The sequence below is a fragment of the Nicotiana tomentosiformis genome, chromosome 11, assembly GCF_000390325.3.
Source record: "Nicotiana tomentosiformis chromosome 11, ASM39032v3, whole genome shotgun sequence".
Lineage (NCBI taxonomy): Eukaryota > Viridiplantae > Streptophyta > Magnoliopsida > Solanales > Solanaceae > Nicotiana > Nicotiana tomentosiformis.
The window spans coordinates 118,046,400-118,064,922 of NC_090822.1; the positions used below are offsets into that span (position 1 = coordinate 118,046,400).

The window sequence follows — 18,523 nt, forward strand, 5'->3', positions numbered from 1 at the left end:
AAGATACTATTAGCATTACGATAATCAAAGGGATAAGCGTTGTTTTCGAAAGACCCATGGCTCAAAGCAAGCATGTATAATCACTACAATATAGGGAAAGAAAAAGGGACATTATAATAATCTCATGAAAACTGAAAACCATATCATTAGCCAATTCAGTGCAAGTTTGTCATGATTGTAGTTTCAGTTTTCACAATAGAAGAAACTCAAATTCCACTTGCAAAGGAGTCAGGAAGAGAGAAAATTTTCAGGAATGTATTTTACATTAACATCTTCCAGAGAAAAGACCACAGAATAGAAGTTGGGAATTGCAGTGCAACAAAGAAACTGCAATTTCTAAGACTCCAGGCTGATCTATCATTTCCATAAGAAGTCAACTAATCTTGAATTATACTGAATATATATATATATTTAAAAAAAAAAAGAAAAGGGCAGCCCAGGGCACGAAGCTCTCGCTATGCGCGGGGTCCGGGGAAGGGCCGGACCACAAGGGTCTATTGTACGCAGTCTTACCCTGTATTTCTGTAAGAGGTTGTTTCCCACAGCTTGAACTCGTGACCTCCTGGTCACGAGGCATCTAACTTTATCAGTTACACCAAGGCTCCCCTTCTTGATATACTGAATATGAAATACGAAATCCCTTTTATATACAGCTTAAGTTCAAGAATCCCGGTGATCTTGGAAGAATACAACATAAACTAATTTGCTGCAAATTTCAGTGAGAAGCTAATAGAATCTGAAAGAGAAAAGTGAAGTGAAATCAACAGTGCACAATGAGTTTCTTTCACCCAACTCTCTCCGAGTTCGTGTCATCTGATGGCCAAATCACAGTTTCCATGAGCCGTTCACGCATCACTTCCACATTCTGATCAGATATTCGGTTGTAGATCTCCTCGTGATCACATTTCTACAATAGATCAGCGGCAAAAATAAAATAAAACAAATAAGTATGACAGTTCCATGTCCAAAAGTTTTGAAGCAAAAGCGTTTTTCTTCTTACTTTTATCCATTTCGCATACAGACTGAGCCGTGTTACCATCACTTTTTCAGCGAGTTCTTGCTTCTCCTGTCAAGAATATCGTAAGAAGTTGTCAGCTCGCTTTCTTTTTCTTGTGAGAGTGATTTCTTTTCTCTTTTTAAAATCTTTGTCAAGAGCTCGGAGGTCATTTCAAAGATGCAAAGTCCATAGTTACTTAAATTAAGACACTTGATGTACATAAATGGAGGTCAAGAAGACTTACCTTAGCAAGGTTGCGAATAAAACGCTTCCCATCCCTAAGCTTATTTAGTGTAACATAACTGTTGAATAACAGATAGTCAAGAAACGAAGTGAACAAGCTCAAATGTTTGACATCAGTACTGCAGTGATTACTGCTCTCTTTAGCCATAAAATATTAAGATCAAGGGAAATAACTCAAGATTTAGGCATTTCTGTTTGATAATCTGAGAGCCAGTAGACCATAGGACACACTCTTATTCATTTAAAAAAAATACTTTTGAGAGGAAAATATGTACTTACTCATTGAACCATTGATATTGTGGAGAGTCCACTTCATTAAGTTGGTTCAAAATAGTCCTCACTGCTTTAAATGTGAAGTAGTTAAGAATTTGCTGCAGAAAAAATGCAAGTGTTTCAGATTTTGTTAAACAGCAACATATGAGAATACAATTATATTGGCGTCAACGTGCAGGATGTGAGACATATAGACATATAAATGAAGACTTCAGAATCAAATAAGGAATATGTCATATTTGGAAGGTATATCCCAAAAATCAACCCGACTAATTCCTTCTGCCAAAAACTATCTTTAATGTAACAAAACTTTTGGTGATATATCTTAAAAAGTTGTGTACAACCATTGAAGTAATAGACGAACGAAGGTCTACTATTCGACCAGGTTAATCAAGCAGATTGAGTGTCCTTTCCTTTCCATGTTTTTCAGGATGACAACATTAGAAAAGGTCATTGCTACTTGCGTAATCATCAATATTGGTTTCAACATGACATATAGGGGTAGCCCGGTGCACAAAGCATCCCGCGTTCACGTAGGGTCCGGGGAAGGGCCGCACCCCAAGTGGGTGTGATGTAGGCAACTTAGCCTGATGCACAGTGGCTGATTCCGCGGCTCGAACCGATGACCTATAGGCCATACGGGTTACATGACCTATACCTATGCTTTTATTGCTCTAGAACGAGAAATTCAAATAGCAAGAGTCTCAGAAAGAAATAGCTCTTGAACTAACAATATCATCTGTCGGAGAAGAAACAAAAAGTTGGATTTTTGTCCTCACAAAGTTGATCCAAGTGTAGCATGCCATTTAGAGGAACATAATCGAAAGAGTTTATCATCACATGACTGTGCCACCTTCTCTATCTCCACTCTCCAGTATTGTCTTATATGTGAATCTTTGCATAACTATTTCAAAGAGAAAGTATAGTCAACCGTCCCAGGGCTTTGGGTCAATGGCAAAGGTAGTACAACAAGGGATGTGCGGTAGGCGCATGTCAAGGGTTCGATTCTACTTGGAAACCGGGTCTGGTATTTAGTTGGAGAAGGGTAGAGGGGTGGGACCATTACCCACCGCCCACCGGATTGCGAAGCTGAAAACAACAGATGACCATTCTAATTTATTCATAAGCACAGTTAAAGAGAATCTCACATTGCCAAATCCAGTTACAACTTTCCAAAGAACTACCAATCTTATCATCAGCTAGTAAGTACCATAGCGACGAACCACGTAAGGATGGGAAGAGCAGGGGGATAGTACAATAGACTGCGTTATGATACATTTGATCCAGATCTTTCATACAATGCAAATATCAATAACACAACAAACAATTCAAACAGTTTACCTTCCCCATTAAAGAAAGATCAATAAAGAAAAGGCAAAACCTGAAAACTCACAACAAAGAATTGAGATAGTGACTAAGTTACTCATTCCGTCCCTAATGCTAAATTTGATTGGGGTGAAAGAGTTTCAAGAAAGAAAGTGATAGAGGAGCACACGTAAAACTGGAGGGTTCAATATTCCTCCATCTCAGCTCGTTTAGCCCCTGCAAAGTTGGAACTTGGAAGGAATTCATGAACTATAAATACTTCTCCTCTCCTTGGGTTATATCAAACAACGAGAGGTCAATTACCAAAAACTCCACCTAAAGGAAGTAAAACGATAAGTTTCTCACCACTCTACTGTGCTCGTTTTTCCGTTTTGGAACAAATAATGGTATTGAACTTCTAAAAGATCCCAGCTACAAGTACCATATAGTGTAGTTTCTGCAACTAGATCATATTTTGGTATTTGTTTCACCAAGATGGTGGTGTAAACGCATTTTGTATCATTGCGGAAAGAAGGGAAATAATTATAACTTATGTTTCAAATAATCTACCAGTTATCGCAGTAGATTAACTCCGCCTACATGAGCTTGCTCACATTGCCAGTCCCAAGGCGGATAAAGGAGGAGGGTTGTGGTAGGCTGACAACTTGCATAAAGCTAGTCAATTTATGATGAATCCTCATACTACAAAAGATTAGCTTAAATAGAGCGACATGGTTTGTTTTGATTCATATAGCCAACCCCAACCTACTTGATATTGAGTCATTGATGTTGTTGTTGTTTAATTGCAGTAGATTCTCAACAATTAGTGACCAATCACACATACAAATTGACTAGTTATGCATGTTTTCTTCGAATATACTGTCAAACTTCTTTATAACAATCGCGTTTGTTCCGGTATTTTTTGGATGCTATAGTGATGTGCTGTTATAAAGGACATATATTATAGCATAACATAAAAAATTATTTCCGAGAAAAAGTTGGTTTTTATAGTGCATGTTTGTTATATAGGGATGTTTTTATAGTGCCTGTTTGTTATATAAGAATGTTATTATAGAGATGACTGACAGTAAAAGCATAAACAAATGTGCTAAACATGGGATCTCATAACACATTTCAAACATCAATAACTTCGTCTCAATCTCAAACTAATTAGCGAAGATTATATGAATCCTCTACTTCAAAAAAAAAACTTAAAAGATTAGAGCTTGCTCACCGTTTTGATATCATCAAAGCCATATTCATACTGCCCACCTAAATCACTGACAACCACAAGATTCCTCCTACTCTTTTTCTCCTTCTTTAAATTCTTGTAATTACCCTTAAATGCTTTTGCTGAAAACCTCAAATCTACAAAAGAACTGCTCAATTCCATTGAACCTAAGCGTGGCAATTGCTTCCTACCAATTGAAGAAGAACTCTTATGCAAAACTGAATCCCCAACACTCAATTTGTTGCAAGTTGGCAAAGCATCCAAACACAAACAAGGACTAGAATGTGAATCCACTATAGATGAACCCACAACAGACAATGCCCCCACCATTTTAACCAAGATTCAAAACCAAATAATAATTCAAGAAAATTAAAAGATACCCAAATGAAAATAAGAGGAAAAATTAAATGGGGTTCCAAAAAAATTGGAGCTTGACAAGTGAATTCACAAGCTCATGCACTTAGATAAAGAAACAACTAGGTGCAAAGTGAGGGGAAAAAAATCAAGAAGTGAGGTATTTCTATTTGGACAAGCAAAAGGAAAGTAAAAGAGTAATTTTTCCTTGAAAATGTTTATTTATCAGAATTGCGAAGATTTTTGAGGTCCAAATTGTTCCAACCACATAAGATGATTCAACCTAAGGACCAAGAGATTCAAATAAAAGGTGTGTTTAGCTTTCTTGGTTCACCTTCCTACACACAGTTGGACGGTTTGGTCCCAAATTTGTTGGTTTTTTTTAGCCACGTGTAAGGACCAACGACTGGATTTTAACTACTATAATAACTAACGTGTTCAATTTTTTGAAGGATTCCCAACTGGCGTGCATGTTACTTGTGGGGAAAAAAATTGTTACTTGTGGGGAAAGTGGAAAACAGACATGTCAAAATATAAGAAAAATATAAAAGAATACTAATATTGAAAGTATTAACAAACAGTAGTAACCTTGACAGGAGGATGATGCTGTCGAGGACTAGGGTAGTAGGTTAGTAAGTAGTCGAGCGTTCTCTTTATGTCTTCTCAGTTCGATATGATTAGTGTTAGTATTGAAAGTATTAACAAATAATAGTACCCTTGATAGGAGGAAGCGACAGTCGAGGATTAGGATAGTAGGTTAGTAGGTAATCAAACGTTCTCCCTATGTCTTCTCAATTCGATAGCATTAGTGTTATAATGTTATCTCTTTATTTTTAGATTGTTATTACTACTTGGTGTTTACTTGCTTTTTTGGCTTCGATTTTTCTGTTTTATCTTGTTGTTGTTACTTCTTTTTATTCTTTCTTTAGCCGATGGTTTATCGAAAACAATCTATCTACTCTTTTAAGATAGGGGCAAGGCTGCGTACATCTTACTCTCCCCAGACCTCACTCGTGGGAATTCAGTGAGTTGTTGTTGTTATTGTTGTTGTACACAAATACATTACTAATATTAAAATTTACGTATCACAGGCTCAATAGCTTTTGTTTAAATCATGTATATGCATTAGTCAATTTGCAAATAAATATCTATAAATATTTGATTATGAATTCATTATTAATGTATATTATCTTAAATCATTATAAAAACTCATAAACTTCCAAAAGTAGTATGAAAAGGGATGATTTGCAACAACATAGGATGTCCAAAAAAAACTCATAATCTTCGAATTCTAAATCCGTCTCTCAATATCGATATATAAGTCGATACAACTTAAGTATACTGGTATCAAGCATACATGTGCACTAAGAATTCAATTATATGCGATTCACTTAGCAAAACAACTACGATTATCACTATATTAATTAACTTCAACCCAACAGTAATATCCAAGAGACCACAGTTGCAAGATAATTGAGTATTTGACCACTAACTTCCCTTCTTGAAGAATTAACTTTTCGTGTAATAACTTTTAATTTTACTTTGTCCAAAATATATAGGCAAAGATTTAATTCCGAAATCCCAATATGAAAATGGTGGAGCTACACAGCTAGTGACGTTAAATTTAATAGTAGTAGATTTCGACAAATCTGTTAATTTTCGGATTAAGGGCCAATGTTAACTTTTTCTCTAAACATCAGTGATTATCTCTTTCATCGGGGTCTCCCGAGTATTTGATTGTTATTTATGTTGCTTTTACATGATTTCCCACTGTTGCGATTTTTGTTTTCTCTTCTTTAATGTGGTGCTTATGCTTCTTCTCTGAGCCGAATGTCTATTGGAAATCTCTATTTTCACAAGGTAGGAGTAAGGTTGCGTACACGTTACCATTCTCAGACCTCACTATGTGAGATTATACTGGATATGTTGTTGTTGTTGTTGTTGTTTATCAGTGATTAGTGCGCCTTGCGCGTATACCCCGCACTAATAAATATAAAATTTTAAAAAATTACATAAATAATAATATGTTTGAGTTATAAAATAAAAATTAAATAAAAAATATAAGTTCATGACAATGATGAATGTATGATTTTAGCATTGTGTTTGTGGCATTCAGCTTGATTTTTCTCCAAATGGTAATGTCATATTTATTATGCGTATGTAAATCATTTTGGAGTTGAGAGACTAAATTTTGAGAGAAGATTCGCGAGAGACAATTTTAAGAATAATTTCATGCATTTTTTTCGCGTTGTGACGATTATTGCCTCTTTTTTTTAAATGCATCTTTATAGATTTTTTTTTCCAGAAAATTGACTCTTGAAACAATAATGAAATCAGTAAATGCAACTAAAATCCAAATTAAAGACAAATATGCTATAGTTTCCGTCTAAAAGTGCTTGTGTTGTTAGAAAAATAAAAATATACGACAGACAAAAATTCTTTTGAATAAACATCTTAATTTTTATAAGGTAAAATCTGAATAGATTTTAAAGCCTTAAATTTTAGACTTTCTGTCTAGTTTAAATAAAGAAAGATTTAATAATCATATTTTTAGTTATTTTTAATGTGCTAAATAGTAGGAAAAATTATTAAATAACTACTTTGTCCGGTGTGAATTCTATTTTTAAGACTAAAAGAGGCGAACAACATTTCACTAAAGACCTTCGTGCTTTTAATATAACTGGTATGAAAGTACGCGTTCTGCGCGTACCCATATTAATGAGTATATAATTTTATAAAATTATACAAATATTATTAAACAATGTGTTAATTGAGTTATACAATAACAATAAAAAAGTGTCAATTCATTATTGTGCTTTTGCAACTATTTATCTATTCTGGTTATGTTATGGTATTCATGCTTAACAAAGATTGAAAAAATAATATGGAAAATTACCTCTAGAATAATTATATTTGGATAGGTTGAATTTGTGTGATTAAAACATAAATGCATTAATTGTCGTATAAAGAAACGCAAGTGTCTTTTATTTTGACAATGTGTTGAACTTTTTTCTAGTAAATCTTCCAAAAGAAAAAAATTAGTCTTAGTAAAAAACTAAAAATTGATAAACATGTCGTAAGTTGTTTTCCAAATATTGAAAAATTATTATTCATGGTTGATATTTAAAATAAATAAATAAATAAAGAATTATCAGTTTATGTAGAACTTAAAAAAAGTCACAGATACTTATTTTCTCCTACGGTTAGAACAAATGCCAAAGCAACTTTAATTAACAACCACAATATTACTTTGCTATTAATTCTCTTTAGTTTTACAGTTTTGATATCACTTGTCTTTTACAAACTGATATGTTATACAAAACAAATATGAAAAGATTTTATATAATATATTTATTATTAAAACTTTTTAAATCATTCAATAAGGAAGAATTTAATACATAGTATTTAGTTGATTTAAAAAATACTAAAGTTTAGGGGGAAACTCAATTGACGATAAAAGTTTGGATCTTTACACAAATATGCGTGGTTGCAATTTAACTTTATTTTTATCTAATTTAGTTTACATATGATTAAATAATTCTTAAAAAAAGGAGTAAAACTTAGACATAGATGCTTTCTACGATTCCTAATTAATTATAAAGATCATTAAACCTAGGAAACTTAAAGTAGAAGAGTAAGATTCTTATCAGTTTTTGCATAATTAGGAATAAGCGTGGTAAATTCACAAAGATCTTCGTCTTCTAGTAAAACTTAAAGTAGAAAAGTATGATTTAAATAAGGAAAGTTTTAACAATAAAAATCTTGTTGATTTTAGTATCCTAAATAGTAGGAAAAATAATCAAATTACTATTTTGTCCAATATGAACTCTATTTTTAAAGAATAAAAAAGGCGAACAACATTTTGTTATGGACCTTCGTACTTTTAATATAATATAGATATAGATATAGATTATATCTCTGTCAACGAGCGTATATAGAGGACCAAAATAAACTAACCCCAAACATTAAGGACCATTTTGTCATTTTCTCAGTAACTTTATATGTCACTTAACCCCCTCTATATGTCAATAGAGGTAAGAAAATTAATAAAAATTGAAACGACGTCGTTGGACACGTTGCAGCTTACCACATAAACGAAAACGCCATTCTAATTTCCGGTTAGTTCCAATTGAAGAACCCTAAACTTTCCCCCAAAACCCCCGTAAAGAAGCACCAAAGACATAGGGAAAAATCGATCTGGAGCTCCAACAAAATGTATTACAGAGGGTAAGCATCCAAATTCTTCTTTAATCCCATGTTTGATATTTATTTATATTTCCTTATTTTTATTTTTTTGTAATATTCCTTTTTTTTTTTTTTTTGGTTATTGGGGTCTGTATGATTTTGTTGGATTTTATTTATAGCTTGTCCTTTATTGTGATTTTGATTGTTTTCTCTTAGTGGGTCAAAAGTGTAGGATACATTCTTGATACATTGATATAAATGTTAGGGAAATCATGCTTAATTACTGAATTACTGAATTTCCTAGCATAGACTTTGTATTTTGAGGTCTTATGAGATACCCACCAAGGAATTTGCTTGCTTTTTGTTGTTGTTGTTGTTGTTGTTGTTGTTGTAATTTACACTTGTATAGTTGACCGAAGAAGTGATGTTGATGCTTTACAGAGGCTGATCCAGGATTTAAACTTTATGAGTTTGAGATGCCACTGAAAAATACGGGAGTTAGTTATAATTATGAACTAATTAACTAGCTCTTTTATTGGTTATTGGGACATTAACACTTACTAATAAGAGTTTTCGTTGATCTATGAACGGGAAGAATGAAAGCAAGCCACTATGCTAATTCCTCATCCGCAAATCCCATAGGTTTTTCTTCTTAAAGAATGAAGAATTGGAGGAGGGATTGAGTTACTTGGTTTGAAATTTAATATTTGTACATATTTAGTAGATTTTTGACATATACACAGGGTATGAGCCAAAGCTTGTGAATTCGGTCAAACATGTAGTTTATACAGTACATCCCCCCTCCTCCCCGGTTACAAAAAGGGCAGCCCGATGCACTAAGCTCCCACTATGCGGCCGGACTACATTGGCAAGGAGAAGTATGGTTTAGAGCCTTGATGCAACACTGAAGCGCCCACAAAGCGAGGCGAAACGTTCAACATGTTTTGAGCCTCGCTTCAGGGCTTAAGCGCGCCTTTAACAACACTGAGTAGATGTCCATTGTGTGAAGAGCATCCGGAAGAAGTTGGCCATCTCTTCTTGCATTGTAGGGTCACTAGGTAGCTGTGGAATATGTTTTTGGTAATTTTGGGCATGAGTTGGACCATGCCAAAATCAATTGTTGAGCTCTTGCAAGGTTGGAGCAAAGAGGGGATTAGTAAGAAATCTCTAAGAACTTGGAATACCATACCTCAAGCCATTTGGTGGACTGTCTGGCTTGAAAGAGCAATAGAATTTTTGAAGGCACATCGAGCAATATTCACAGCCTTAAACAGAGATGTATTTTTTTGTTAGCTTTTTGGTGCAATCTGGTAATTGAACATGATGTAGATGGAATGCTAGATACAATAGAGGGTTTGCACAACCTGTAATTATGCTTGATGCACTAGCTTAGTGCATAAATTTATAATATCTTTAATTACTTATCAAAAAAAAAAAATCATAGTGGGTGATAGGGTCTTGGATTTTGCAATCTCTTAGGTGAAGACAAAGCAATATAATCTTCTAAATTTTGTTTGGCTTTGTTCTTTGATCTATCTGCTCTTTTCATTAGTCTATCTTCTTTTTTTCCAAATGGGATAGGATAATACCTGTTTTATTGATTTTGAGTTGGATACTGACAAAAACGCTTGCTTTCATTTTGATTTAATGAAGAAACTACGTTGACGGTGGTGATGCCCGTGAAATGGGCTTCAAAAGGCAACGCATAATGGATCAAGGTTCCTCCTATTATGCTACTCCTCCGGGTTCAAGTTATTTGTACAATCCTCCTCCTCCTCCTCCACCTCCCCCTGCATACTCTTACACTGGCCAGCCTCCACCTTTCCCTGTTGTTCGACTCCGTGGCCTCCCCTTTGATTGTTCAGAGACTGAGATTGCTGATTTCTTGCATGGTTTGGATGTAATTGATGTGCTTTTTGTCCACAAAGGTGGCAGATTTACAGGGGAAGCATTCTGTGTTCTGGGATACCCTCTTCAAGTTGATTTTGCTCTTCAGAGAAACAGGCAGAATATTGGAAGAAGATATGTTGAGGTTTTCAGAAGCAAGAAGGAGGAATACTATAAGGCTATAGCCAATGAAGTTTTTGATTCTCGTGGCGGTTCAGTTCCGAGGGCTAGATCTACTGATGAAAGGAAAGACTTAGCAGAACACACTGGTGTATTATGGTTGAGGGGATTGCCATTCTCAGCTAGCAAGGAAGATATTATTGAATTCTTTAATGATTTTGAGCTTTTGCAAAAATCAATCCATATAACAGCTACTTTTGAGGGTAGACCTACCGGGGAAGCATATGTTGAATTTGCTAGTGCAGATGATTCAAAAGCTGCAATGGCCAAGGATAGGATGACAATAGGGAATCGCTACATAGAGCTCTTCCCTTCATCACCTGAGGAGTTGGAGGAAGCACTTTCAAGGTGCAGGTGAGTACTAAATTCTTTTTCACTGTCAATCAGTATTTAATGTGTTTTATCCTCTCTGATCTTATGATATCGTGTCTATTACCTAAAATTGTTGGTTTGATAGCGAGATTCCTCTTCCTTGTTCTTTTTCTCTCTCCCTATCCCCATTTTGTTAGTTACAAGTAGATCAGAAGCCATTGTTCTACCATGTAATATTGTGAATACGTCATTTGAGTGGGGACCCAAACCTCCACATCCCGTTACTTTATATCTCACTGTGTCAATTATGTCTTTCCTACTGTTGAGCTGAAATTGTAAAATCGCATTTTTACACTTGTCGACGGGTGTTTTATTTAAACTTTGTTAGATGTCAAGAAAGTACGTCATGGGCATGTTTCTTAAAAAACTTTCTTGTATGTCTTTGTTTGAATGAAAGTTGAAAGTTAAATAAGAACACGATCTTCCTTCAAAATACTTGCAATTTTTGTATGACCATTTTTGGAGTAAAGTCATTTTTGGTGGGAACTGGAACACGTTTTCCAAAGTTCTTTAACTTACTATAAAGCAGAAACATTACAAGGAAGTTAGCTGTTCGGTATTTCCTTATCAAATGGTGCCAAGTTCCATCTTTTTAATTGTTTTATTTGGAATTTAAATGGACAAACGGATTGAGAAATGCATGAGGATGCCTGAAAAATGCATTTGCATCACGGTAATGCATTTTGTACGGCACTCTTTCCTTTTTGGTTCAGGTATGAAGGATTGACACCTTTCATTTAATCTATTATTAGAAACTCTTTCAAATAACATTCGCATCTTACCCTTGATGATGTACTTATATGAATGACTTGGCATATGGAAGACCGCAAGATTCTAATGATATATTAGGTATGTTTGACGTATGTAGCTTATATGTTGAAATTTTTTCTTTATTTCAATTTTTTTTTGGATAGTTATAATAAATATATTTGAAGAAGTCATCGAAGTTTGTGTCTTAGTTGAGGACTAAGTAAATGAGGCAAATAAGTTAAGGAACTGGTCAATGGCATCCTCAACACTAGGACAGTCAAGTAACCGATTGCATTTGTCTGTGGACTATATGCTGAGATAAAAGTTCTTATAGTTAGTGCCCACTTTTTGTTTCTCATCATTGATTGATGCGGACCTACTGCAACATTTTTCGGAGACTATACCAATATGCTTGATTTTCTCTCAGTCAGTGATAAGCGGAAAGTGCAAAAAAGCGATGTCCATAGGGCTTGAAGTGAAAAGCGAGCAATGAAACACATGCTTCTTTAAAGTGAAGTCACAATTTTTGATTAAAAAAGAATACCATATATATACCATATAAAATTTTATTGCTGTAAAATCATCTTGTTAAGGGTAAAAGGAGAAGTTGAGAGGTTTTTTTGAATGAGGTAGTGTCTGAGCCAGCTTCTGTGTACCTCGACTATTGAACCGGGTACCTGCTACCTTCCATTAGCACACTTACCGTGTGACCCTGTCCACCAAGGCTTGGACAATGGTAAGAAATCATCTAGTGTTTTTGGTCTTCGTTGAGTTTTGAACCATGATTCTCCTCCTACTTCATTGACCACTACACCATACCTTTGGATGCTAAACGGGAAGTGTAGAGTTGAGTTGTTCCTAAATATAGAAAGGTATCATTCTTCTTGGCGTAGACTAAAAAGATAAGAGTATCACATAAAATGGGACGGAGGGAGTAGTATATATCTATTCCTTTGATATTCCCATAATCAAACCAAAAATTCAAAAAGTTAAACAAGAAAACTTTGTACAGTCAAGCGTGGATGTTTGTCCTTTCGAACATCTACTATATCTCTCCTTCCACAAGCTCTACATAATACACTGTGTGGTAGCTGCACGAAACTTATTTACTTGTTGATGGGAATCATATCCCAAACAGGAGAAACTCTACTGATTATGAATTGACCCATTTTACTCAGCACAAGAAAAAAAACTTTTGTCTACATCTCTATGAAGAAATAGCTGATTTGTTTTTCTTTTTCTGATTGTTTGAAGAAATTGGTGATTGTTTGAAGAAAGTTAGGGTCGATCGGAGGAGGCCTTACCTCTTAGATGACCCAAGCAAGTCATTAAGCTATTGGATGGATCCTCCTAACTGTGTTTAGGTCCCTACTAAGCAAAATTCGTAAACTATGCGCGATATACGAACACATGGCCAAAACTCAGCCTATATAAATAGAATACTCGGTGGATGGTAATGAATTGGATTTGCACTGAGAAGTCCCTATGGCGCGGGGGGGGGGGGGGTTAAACCGCCCCCAAACTCCAGTAGGCCCCATGTGCCTGTCATCGCGAGCTGAGCTCTCACAACTAGGGCAACTCTCTTGTCGGTGATTTATTGAATCTTCAACAACTTAAATAACTTTATTCAATTCTCAGTATTTGCATGACGTTCTAAACTTGATGTCCTATTAGTGGTCGTGATATGTGACTACAACATTGTGTTGAAATGGAGGATTCCGGTTGATGCACAAACCTCAAGTTCCAGAATTGATCCTTTAGTGGTGAATGATCGAGCTAATTATTGTAATGACATTCAACTCTCCTTTCATCAGCAACTTTGAAGCTAGTTTTTACTGTACTCACTAGCTTGTTATATGTTTCTATACTCCCGCTCCAAAGGATAACTGCTTTGAACACCAACTTTTCATTAGCCATTTTTGGCGACGATTTTCTCTCTGTAGTCTTTGTTATCCTTTGCTAAACTCTAAACTTTTGTACAGTAATTTTTCGTTGCATAAGAGAGATTCCTCAGCTCCAATGTGCCTTCCTTTCTAATTGATGTACTCATGCCTGATCCCCCTTCTTTTTCTAATTGTTGTTGAGATGGATGTGCGGGCACACTAGGCTGAATAAGATTAGGAATGAAGATATTCGGGAGAGGGTGGGCGTTACTACCATGGACGACAAGATGCGGGAAGCGACGCTTAGATGGTTCGGGCACGTGCGGAGGAAAAGCTTAGATGCCCCGGTTAGGTTAGGAGGTGTGAGGTGTGAGCGATTGACTTTAGCAGGTACGAGAAGAGGTAGAGGGCAGCCTAAGAAGTATTGGGGCAAGATGATCAGACAAGACATGGCGCGACTTCAGATTTCCGAGGACATGGCTTTTGATAGGAAGGTGTGGAGGTCGAGCATTAGGGTTGTAGGCTAGGGGGTAGTCGAGCGTTTTTCCTCTTTGTACCGGCTAGTCTGATAAAGTTGTGTCTAGGACTGCTAGCGGTTTATGTTGTGTTCACACTATTTTTTTCGTTTTGCACAGTATTGTGTTATTGCCCTTCCACTTATTTGATGTCTCTTACGATGCTGATATTAGTTTTCTGGTTTCGTGTGTTGTTACAGATCTATTCTTTTGTTCTTTTCTGATATTATTGTCTCTTCTGTTGAACCGAAGGTTTCCCGGAAACAGCCTCTCTACCCCTCCGGGGTAGGGGTAAGGTCTGCGTACAATCTATCCTCCCCCGACCCCACTAGTGGGATACTACTGGGTTGTTGTTATTGTATGTTGTTTCCCATCTTACCAACTAATATTTGGGTTCATTCCTCCATCCTAAATCTAAAGAAAATTACTCTATTTGCAAGTCGTTTTTCCACGTTAGATGAAATGGGGAAAGCAAACACAATGAGATAGCAAACACAAAATTCAGTAATTTGAGAATTCATTGTAAATATGGTGAATGCCAATTCATTTTAGTTGTTATTCGCACAGTTACATTATGTCCGTTGTTTGACATGAGCCTCTTAAGTTTCGTTAAAGATTAAGGGATTAGATTTAGAGATTTAGCTAGTTAATAATGCGATGAAACATGTCCAAATGGAGTATAGCGGATATAGAGGATTCATATCGTTGAACTCAACTAGTTTTGGGTGGCATTATTGCCGTTATTGTTGTTAAACAACAGCCACCCGTCACAGGGGCCAATATGGCTATTCCCAACTTGCCACCGGTTACTCGGACTCTTAACCTCATGATTGGGGGTAGAGGACCCTGCACACTAGGTTATCTCTCTCTTGTCTTGGTGCCGGTTCATTCTCCTTTTTTTTTTTTTTTTTTTCCAACTATCTTTGGATGGACAAGAGAGAGATTTACAAAATTATATGCGCGACGAACTCTTCTAATTTATGCTTCTGATGGGGGTTATCTTCAAGCCGTCCCTTTCCGAGTATGCTTTTATGCAGACCATTTTTGAAGCTTTGTTTTAGTCTCAGTGATACATATTTGAGTTGTGGTATATCATCTTGTTCATGGTCAAAACTTATGGTGTACTATTCCAATGTTTAAAATAGTTGATAATTTGTTTGTTATTGATAAATTGCCCTTGTGAAAGAGGATTAACTATGTTGATTCATTGTTTCATCATGTCAACATATACACGTCTTCTATGATCTTGTTAGTAGTTTGCTTTCCCTGACAATGGCACATCTTGCATTGTAACTTTTAAGGGAGAAAAACACCAGAAGTGAATAACATGCCAAAGAGCAAGATTAACACCAGAAGTGAATAACATGCCAAAGAGCAAGATTATCTCTTAACTCTGGTTGATGCAAATTCGGGTTTCGCTAAGCTTGGTAGACTGTAGCCATCACCTATTATGCTAGTGAGGTTATATAATCTTTCCTTGAGTGAATATATCTCTTAACCTACTGCATTGCAACAGTGAACGCATCTCTATTTGTGATGTGCCCTACGACTTCGGAGGTCACTTTTCTAGAGAAACACAAGGCTGCTTTATGAAAATTGTGTCTATGTGAACTTAGAAAATTTTAATAGCATCTATTTACATTTTTACCGACTTCAATAAGTTACTGACAACTTTGAGGATAAGGGACTTTACCAAATCTCTAGTTGTACCAGAGTACAGGTGTGCAGTCATTGGTCTTACTTCTTAATATGCTGTTTGGACATGACTTGTGTTGAGAATAGCATGCTTCATCTTCCTTTAAGCAAGGATTTAGGTATTTAGGATAGTAGGCACATGATATCTTTGCTTCATAGGAGCTAACTTTCAGAAAAAGGATAACCAAGGAGCTAGCGTTTGGTTAGCGTTATTAAACTGGTAATGCAGGACTTTATACGTCATATCAAACGTTGTATAAAACAATACAGATCATTATACCATGATTGTTTTTGCTTATAGATGTAACCGACTGACACCTTTCCCTTGAGGCATTATCTGTTTTCTTTTGTTGCTCACATTATCAGAATCAATAACTGATTTATTTAGACAAAAGGGCATCAGGATTGATAACTGACTCTAGAGGCAGGAAGCTTAACAAGTTGTCAATTATAGGGATTAGAAATGACTCAGCCAAACCTTCAACTTTCCTAGAGCTTGCCTTTGTTGTACCAAACCTTCGATACACATTCATTAGATGTTCAAGCATATATCAGGTTGGTGGTTGCATCATGTTCTCAATTTGTTCTCTTCATGGTTTTGCTGATGTAGTGCCATTTGAAGTAAATGAGAGATTGTATAACCTCTACTACTAAGACGAAAAATATTTGATATGACCTTGTATGTCAGGGTACTGGAGAAACCACTGGATGGGAAGGAAATGAATGAAGACACTTGTATTTTGCGAATGAGGGGTTTGCCATTTTCTGCTGGGAAGGATGATATCATGGATTTCTTCAAAGATTTTGAGTTGTCGGAGGATGCAATTCATGTCACATTTCTTCCAGATGGAAGACCAACTGGAGAAGCTTTCGTTGAGTTTGCAAGCAATGATGATGCCAAAGCTGCTCTGGCCAAGGATAGGATGACTCTTGGAAGTCGTTACGTTGAGCTTTTCCCATCCTCAACCGAGGATATGAATTACGCTGTATCAAGAGGCCGGTGATAAATTTTGGTTTTCCTTAGTTAATAATCTTTATGTTGTAACTTGGCAATTTGGTGATAGTATTATGCGAGGTTGACTTTATTTTTCAGTAGAGGAGATACAAAGGATTTTTGGAAGGTGAAGCACATGGTATACTTTTGCATTCATATGTTTGCTCATGTTTTGAGTTTCAATGCGATTTTTCATTGTTATCTTTTTAGCCATTTTAGCTAGTTTACTTTAGGCCATATATTTCTAGGGGATTTTTCGTCCAACCAGAGGTTTATATGTTAAGCAAAAGTATATTTGGTATAATATTGGTCTGACACGAGCTTAGATTGTGCGATATGGTAAGTGAGATTCATATAGCTGATTTCAACTTGCTTGCGTGAGATATAACAATCACCCAGTGAAATTTTAGAAGTGGGGTCTGAGGAGGTAATGTTTATGCAGGCTTTATCCCTATCTAGGGGAGGTAGAGAGGATATTTCCGAAAGACCCTCGGCTCGATTTGGAAACTACTCATGTTCTACTTTAATTGATTTTTGGCATTTTTTTGTGGTCCACAATATTTGATTTTTTCAAATATCAAAAAGGAATTAACTTCTTTTTTCCAAAGTTACCATTAGAATAAAGAGCCTAGGAGTATTTGTTATATTTCTAATGAATAAATTTAGATTAATATGTTCAATTTTATTTTTAATTAATGCTAAAAGGTAAATTTCTTAATATGTGCGAAAAAGACCAAAACATCAATCAAAGTGGACCGGAGAGAGTAGCTTAGCAGATATTGACTACCGTTACTTTTCTATTTAGTAAATGTAGCAAGCAGTCATAAACAACATCAGTAAATCCAGTGTAATTTTATAAGTGGAGTTTGGTGAGAGTAGTGAGTACGTAGCTTTACTCATATCTTGTGAAGATAGAAAAATTATTTTCGATAAAACAAGCCGTCGTAAACATGACACATGTATACCCAGCTAAATGGGTCAAATAAGCTACAAAATAATACCATTTAGGTAGAATAAGGTGATCATAGTCTTTTGAAGACTATGTTAATAAACAAATCAATGGTATACATGTTCTTTTCTAAATTTTTTTAAAATATCTCCAATATAAGTGAAATAGAATTTCTTAGTTACAGCAACGTCTGTTTACCCAATATAAATTCCAACGAGAGTTTGTATTCCTTTTGTAAAGGATTATTTGACAATTCATTCTTTTTATAATGATGATATTCGAAATAGCTCGCGCATATTTCGACTATTTTACAGGATATTTGTTATCTTTCATCACCATATTTGTCGAATAACTCTTGGCATCAAAGTTATGCGGAAGAAAGTAATCACTTACCTTTTTTGTCTCAACTGAAATTTGAATCCTACTTCCCACAATTTTACATTTTCATTGCTATTCGATCACATCATTGGATGCTATTTAGCAATTCATTTTTTAAAAAGTTAAATGGATTTAGAATTCTCTGAGTAACATAAAGACAATGAAATCTAAACATCTGCAGTTTATGCTTGTGTCCAGTGGAAAAAACAAAAACATCAGACAGAATGGTATCAATTTAATTAAACTTAGTATTCCAAAGTTCAAAGAATTCAGTGAAATGCACGTGTGGGTACATTAATACTAAGATTAGCCTGACATTAAGGGGTATCCTA

The 18,523-nt window shown here is 35.5% G+C and overlaps 2 protein-coding genes across 3 annotated transcripts; one reads left to right on the forward strand and one right to left on the reverse strand.

Annotated features, from left to right (window-relative positions):
• Positions 1 to 625: 625 nt before the first annotated feature.
• LOC104111121 (chaperonin-like RbcX protein 2, chloroplastic) lies at positions 626 to 4,621 on the reverse strand. Its single transcript, XM_009620732.4, has 5 exons — positions 4,053 to 4,621; positions 1,520 to 1,611; positions 1,242 to 1,299; positions 1,001 to 1,066; positions 626 to 907 (listed from the first exon to the last, which is right to left on the reverse strand). Exons 1-5 carry the CDS (start codon positions 4,377 to 4,379, stop codon positions 785 to 787), a joined length of 666 nt encoding a protein of 221 aa, XP_009619027.1. The 5' UTR covers positions 4,380 to 4,621; the 3' UTR covers positions 626 to 784.
• A 3,837-nt stretch (positions 4,622 to 8,458) lies between these two features.
• On the forward strand, positions 8,459 to 17,065 carry LOC104111122 (uncharacterized). Of its 2 annotated transcripts, XM_009620733.4 has the most exons (3): positions 8,459 to 8,630; positions 10,242 to 11,009; positions 16,559 to 17,065. In XM_009620733.4, exons 1-3 carry the CDS (start codon positions 8,617 to 8,619, stop codon positions 16,872 to 16,874), a joined length of 1,098 nt encoding a protein of 365 aa, XP_009619028.1. In that variant the 5' UTR covers positions 8,459 to 8,616; the 3' UTR covers positions 16,875 to 17,065. The 2 variants fall into 2 exon arrangements, with proteins under 2 accessions (XP_009619028.1, XP_033515856.1); XM_033659965.2 differs by lacking the exon at positions 16,559 to 17,065 and having other exon boundaries at positions 8,480 to 8,630; positions 10,242 to 11,013.
• Positions 17,066 to 18,523: the final 1,458 nt, after the last annotated feature.

What these genes read in the sequence shown, in the direction of transcription:
- LOC104111122 (XM_009620733.4), top strand. An exon ending in GAAGCACTTTCAAGGTGCAG is followed by an intron (nt 11,010 to 16,558) that starts GTGAGTACTAAA and finishes CTTGTATGTCAG; the next exon opens with GGTACTGGAGAAACCACTGG.
- LOC104111121 (XM_009620732.4), bottom strand. Translation starts at nt 4,379, where the DNA reads ATGGTGGGGGCATTGTCTGTTGTGGGTTCATCTATAGTGGATTCACAT. An exon ending in TTATTCGCAACCTTGCTAAG is followed by an intron (nt 1,067 to 1,241) that starts GTAAGTCTTCTT and finishes TATTCTTGACAG; the next exon opens with GAGAAGCAAGAACTCGCTGA. An exon ending in TGTATGCGAAATGGATAAAA is followed by an intron (nt 908 to 1,000) that starts GTAAGAAGAAAA and finishes GATCTATTGTAG; the next exon opens with AAATGTGATCACGAGGAGAT.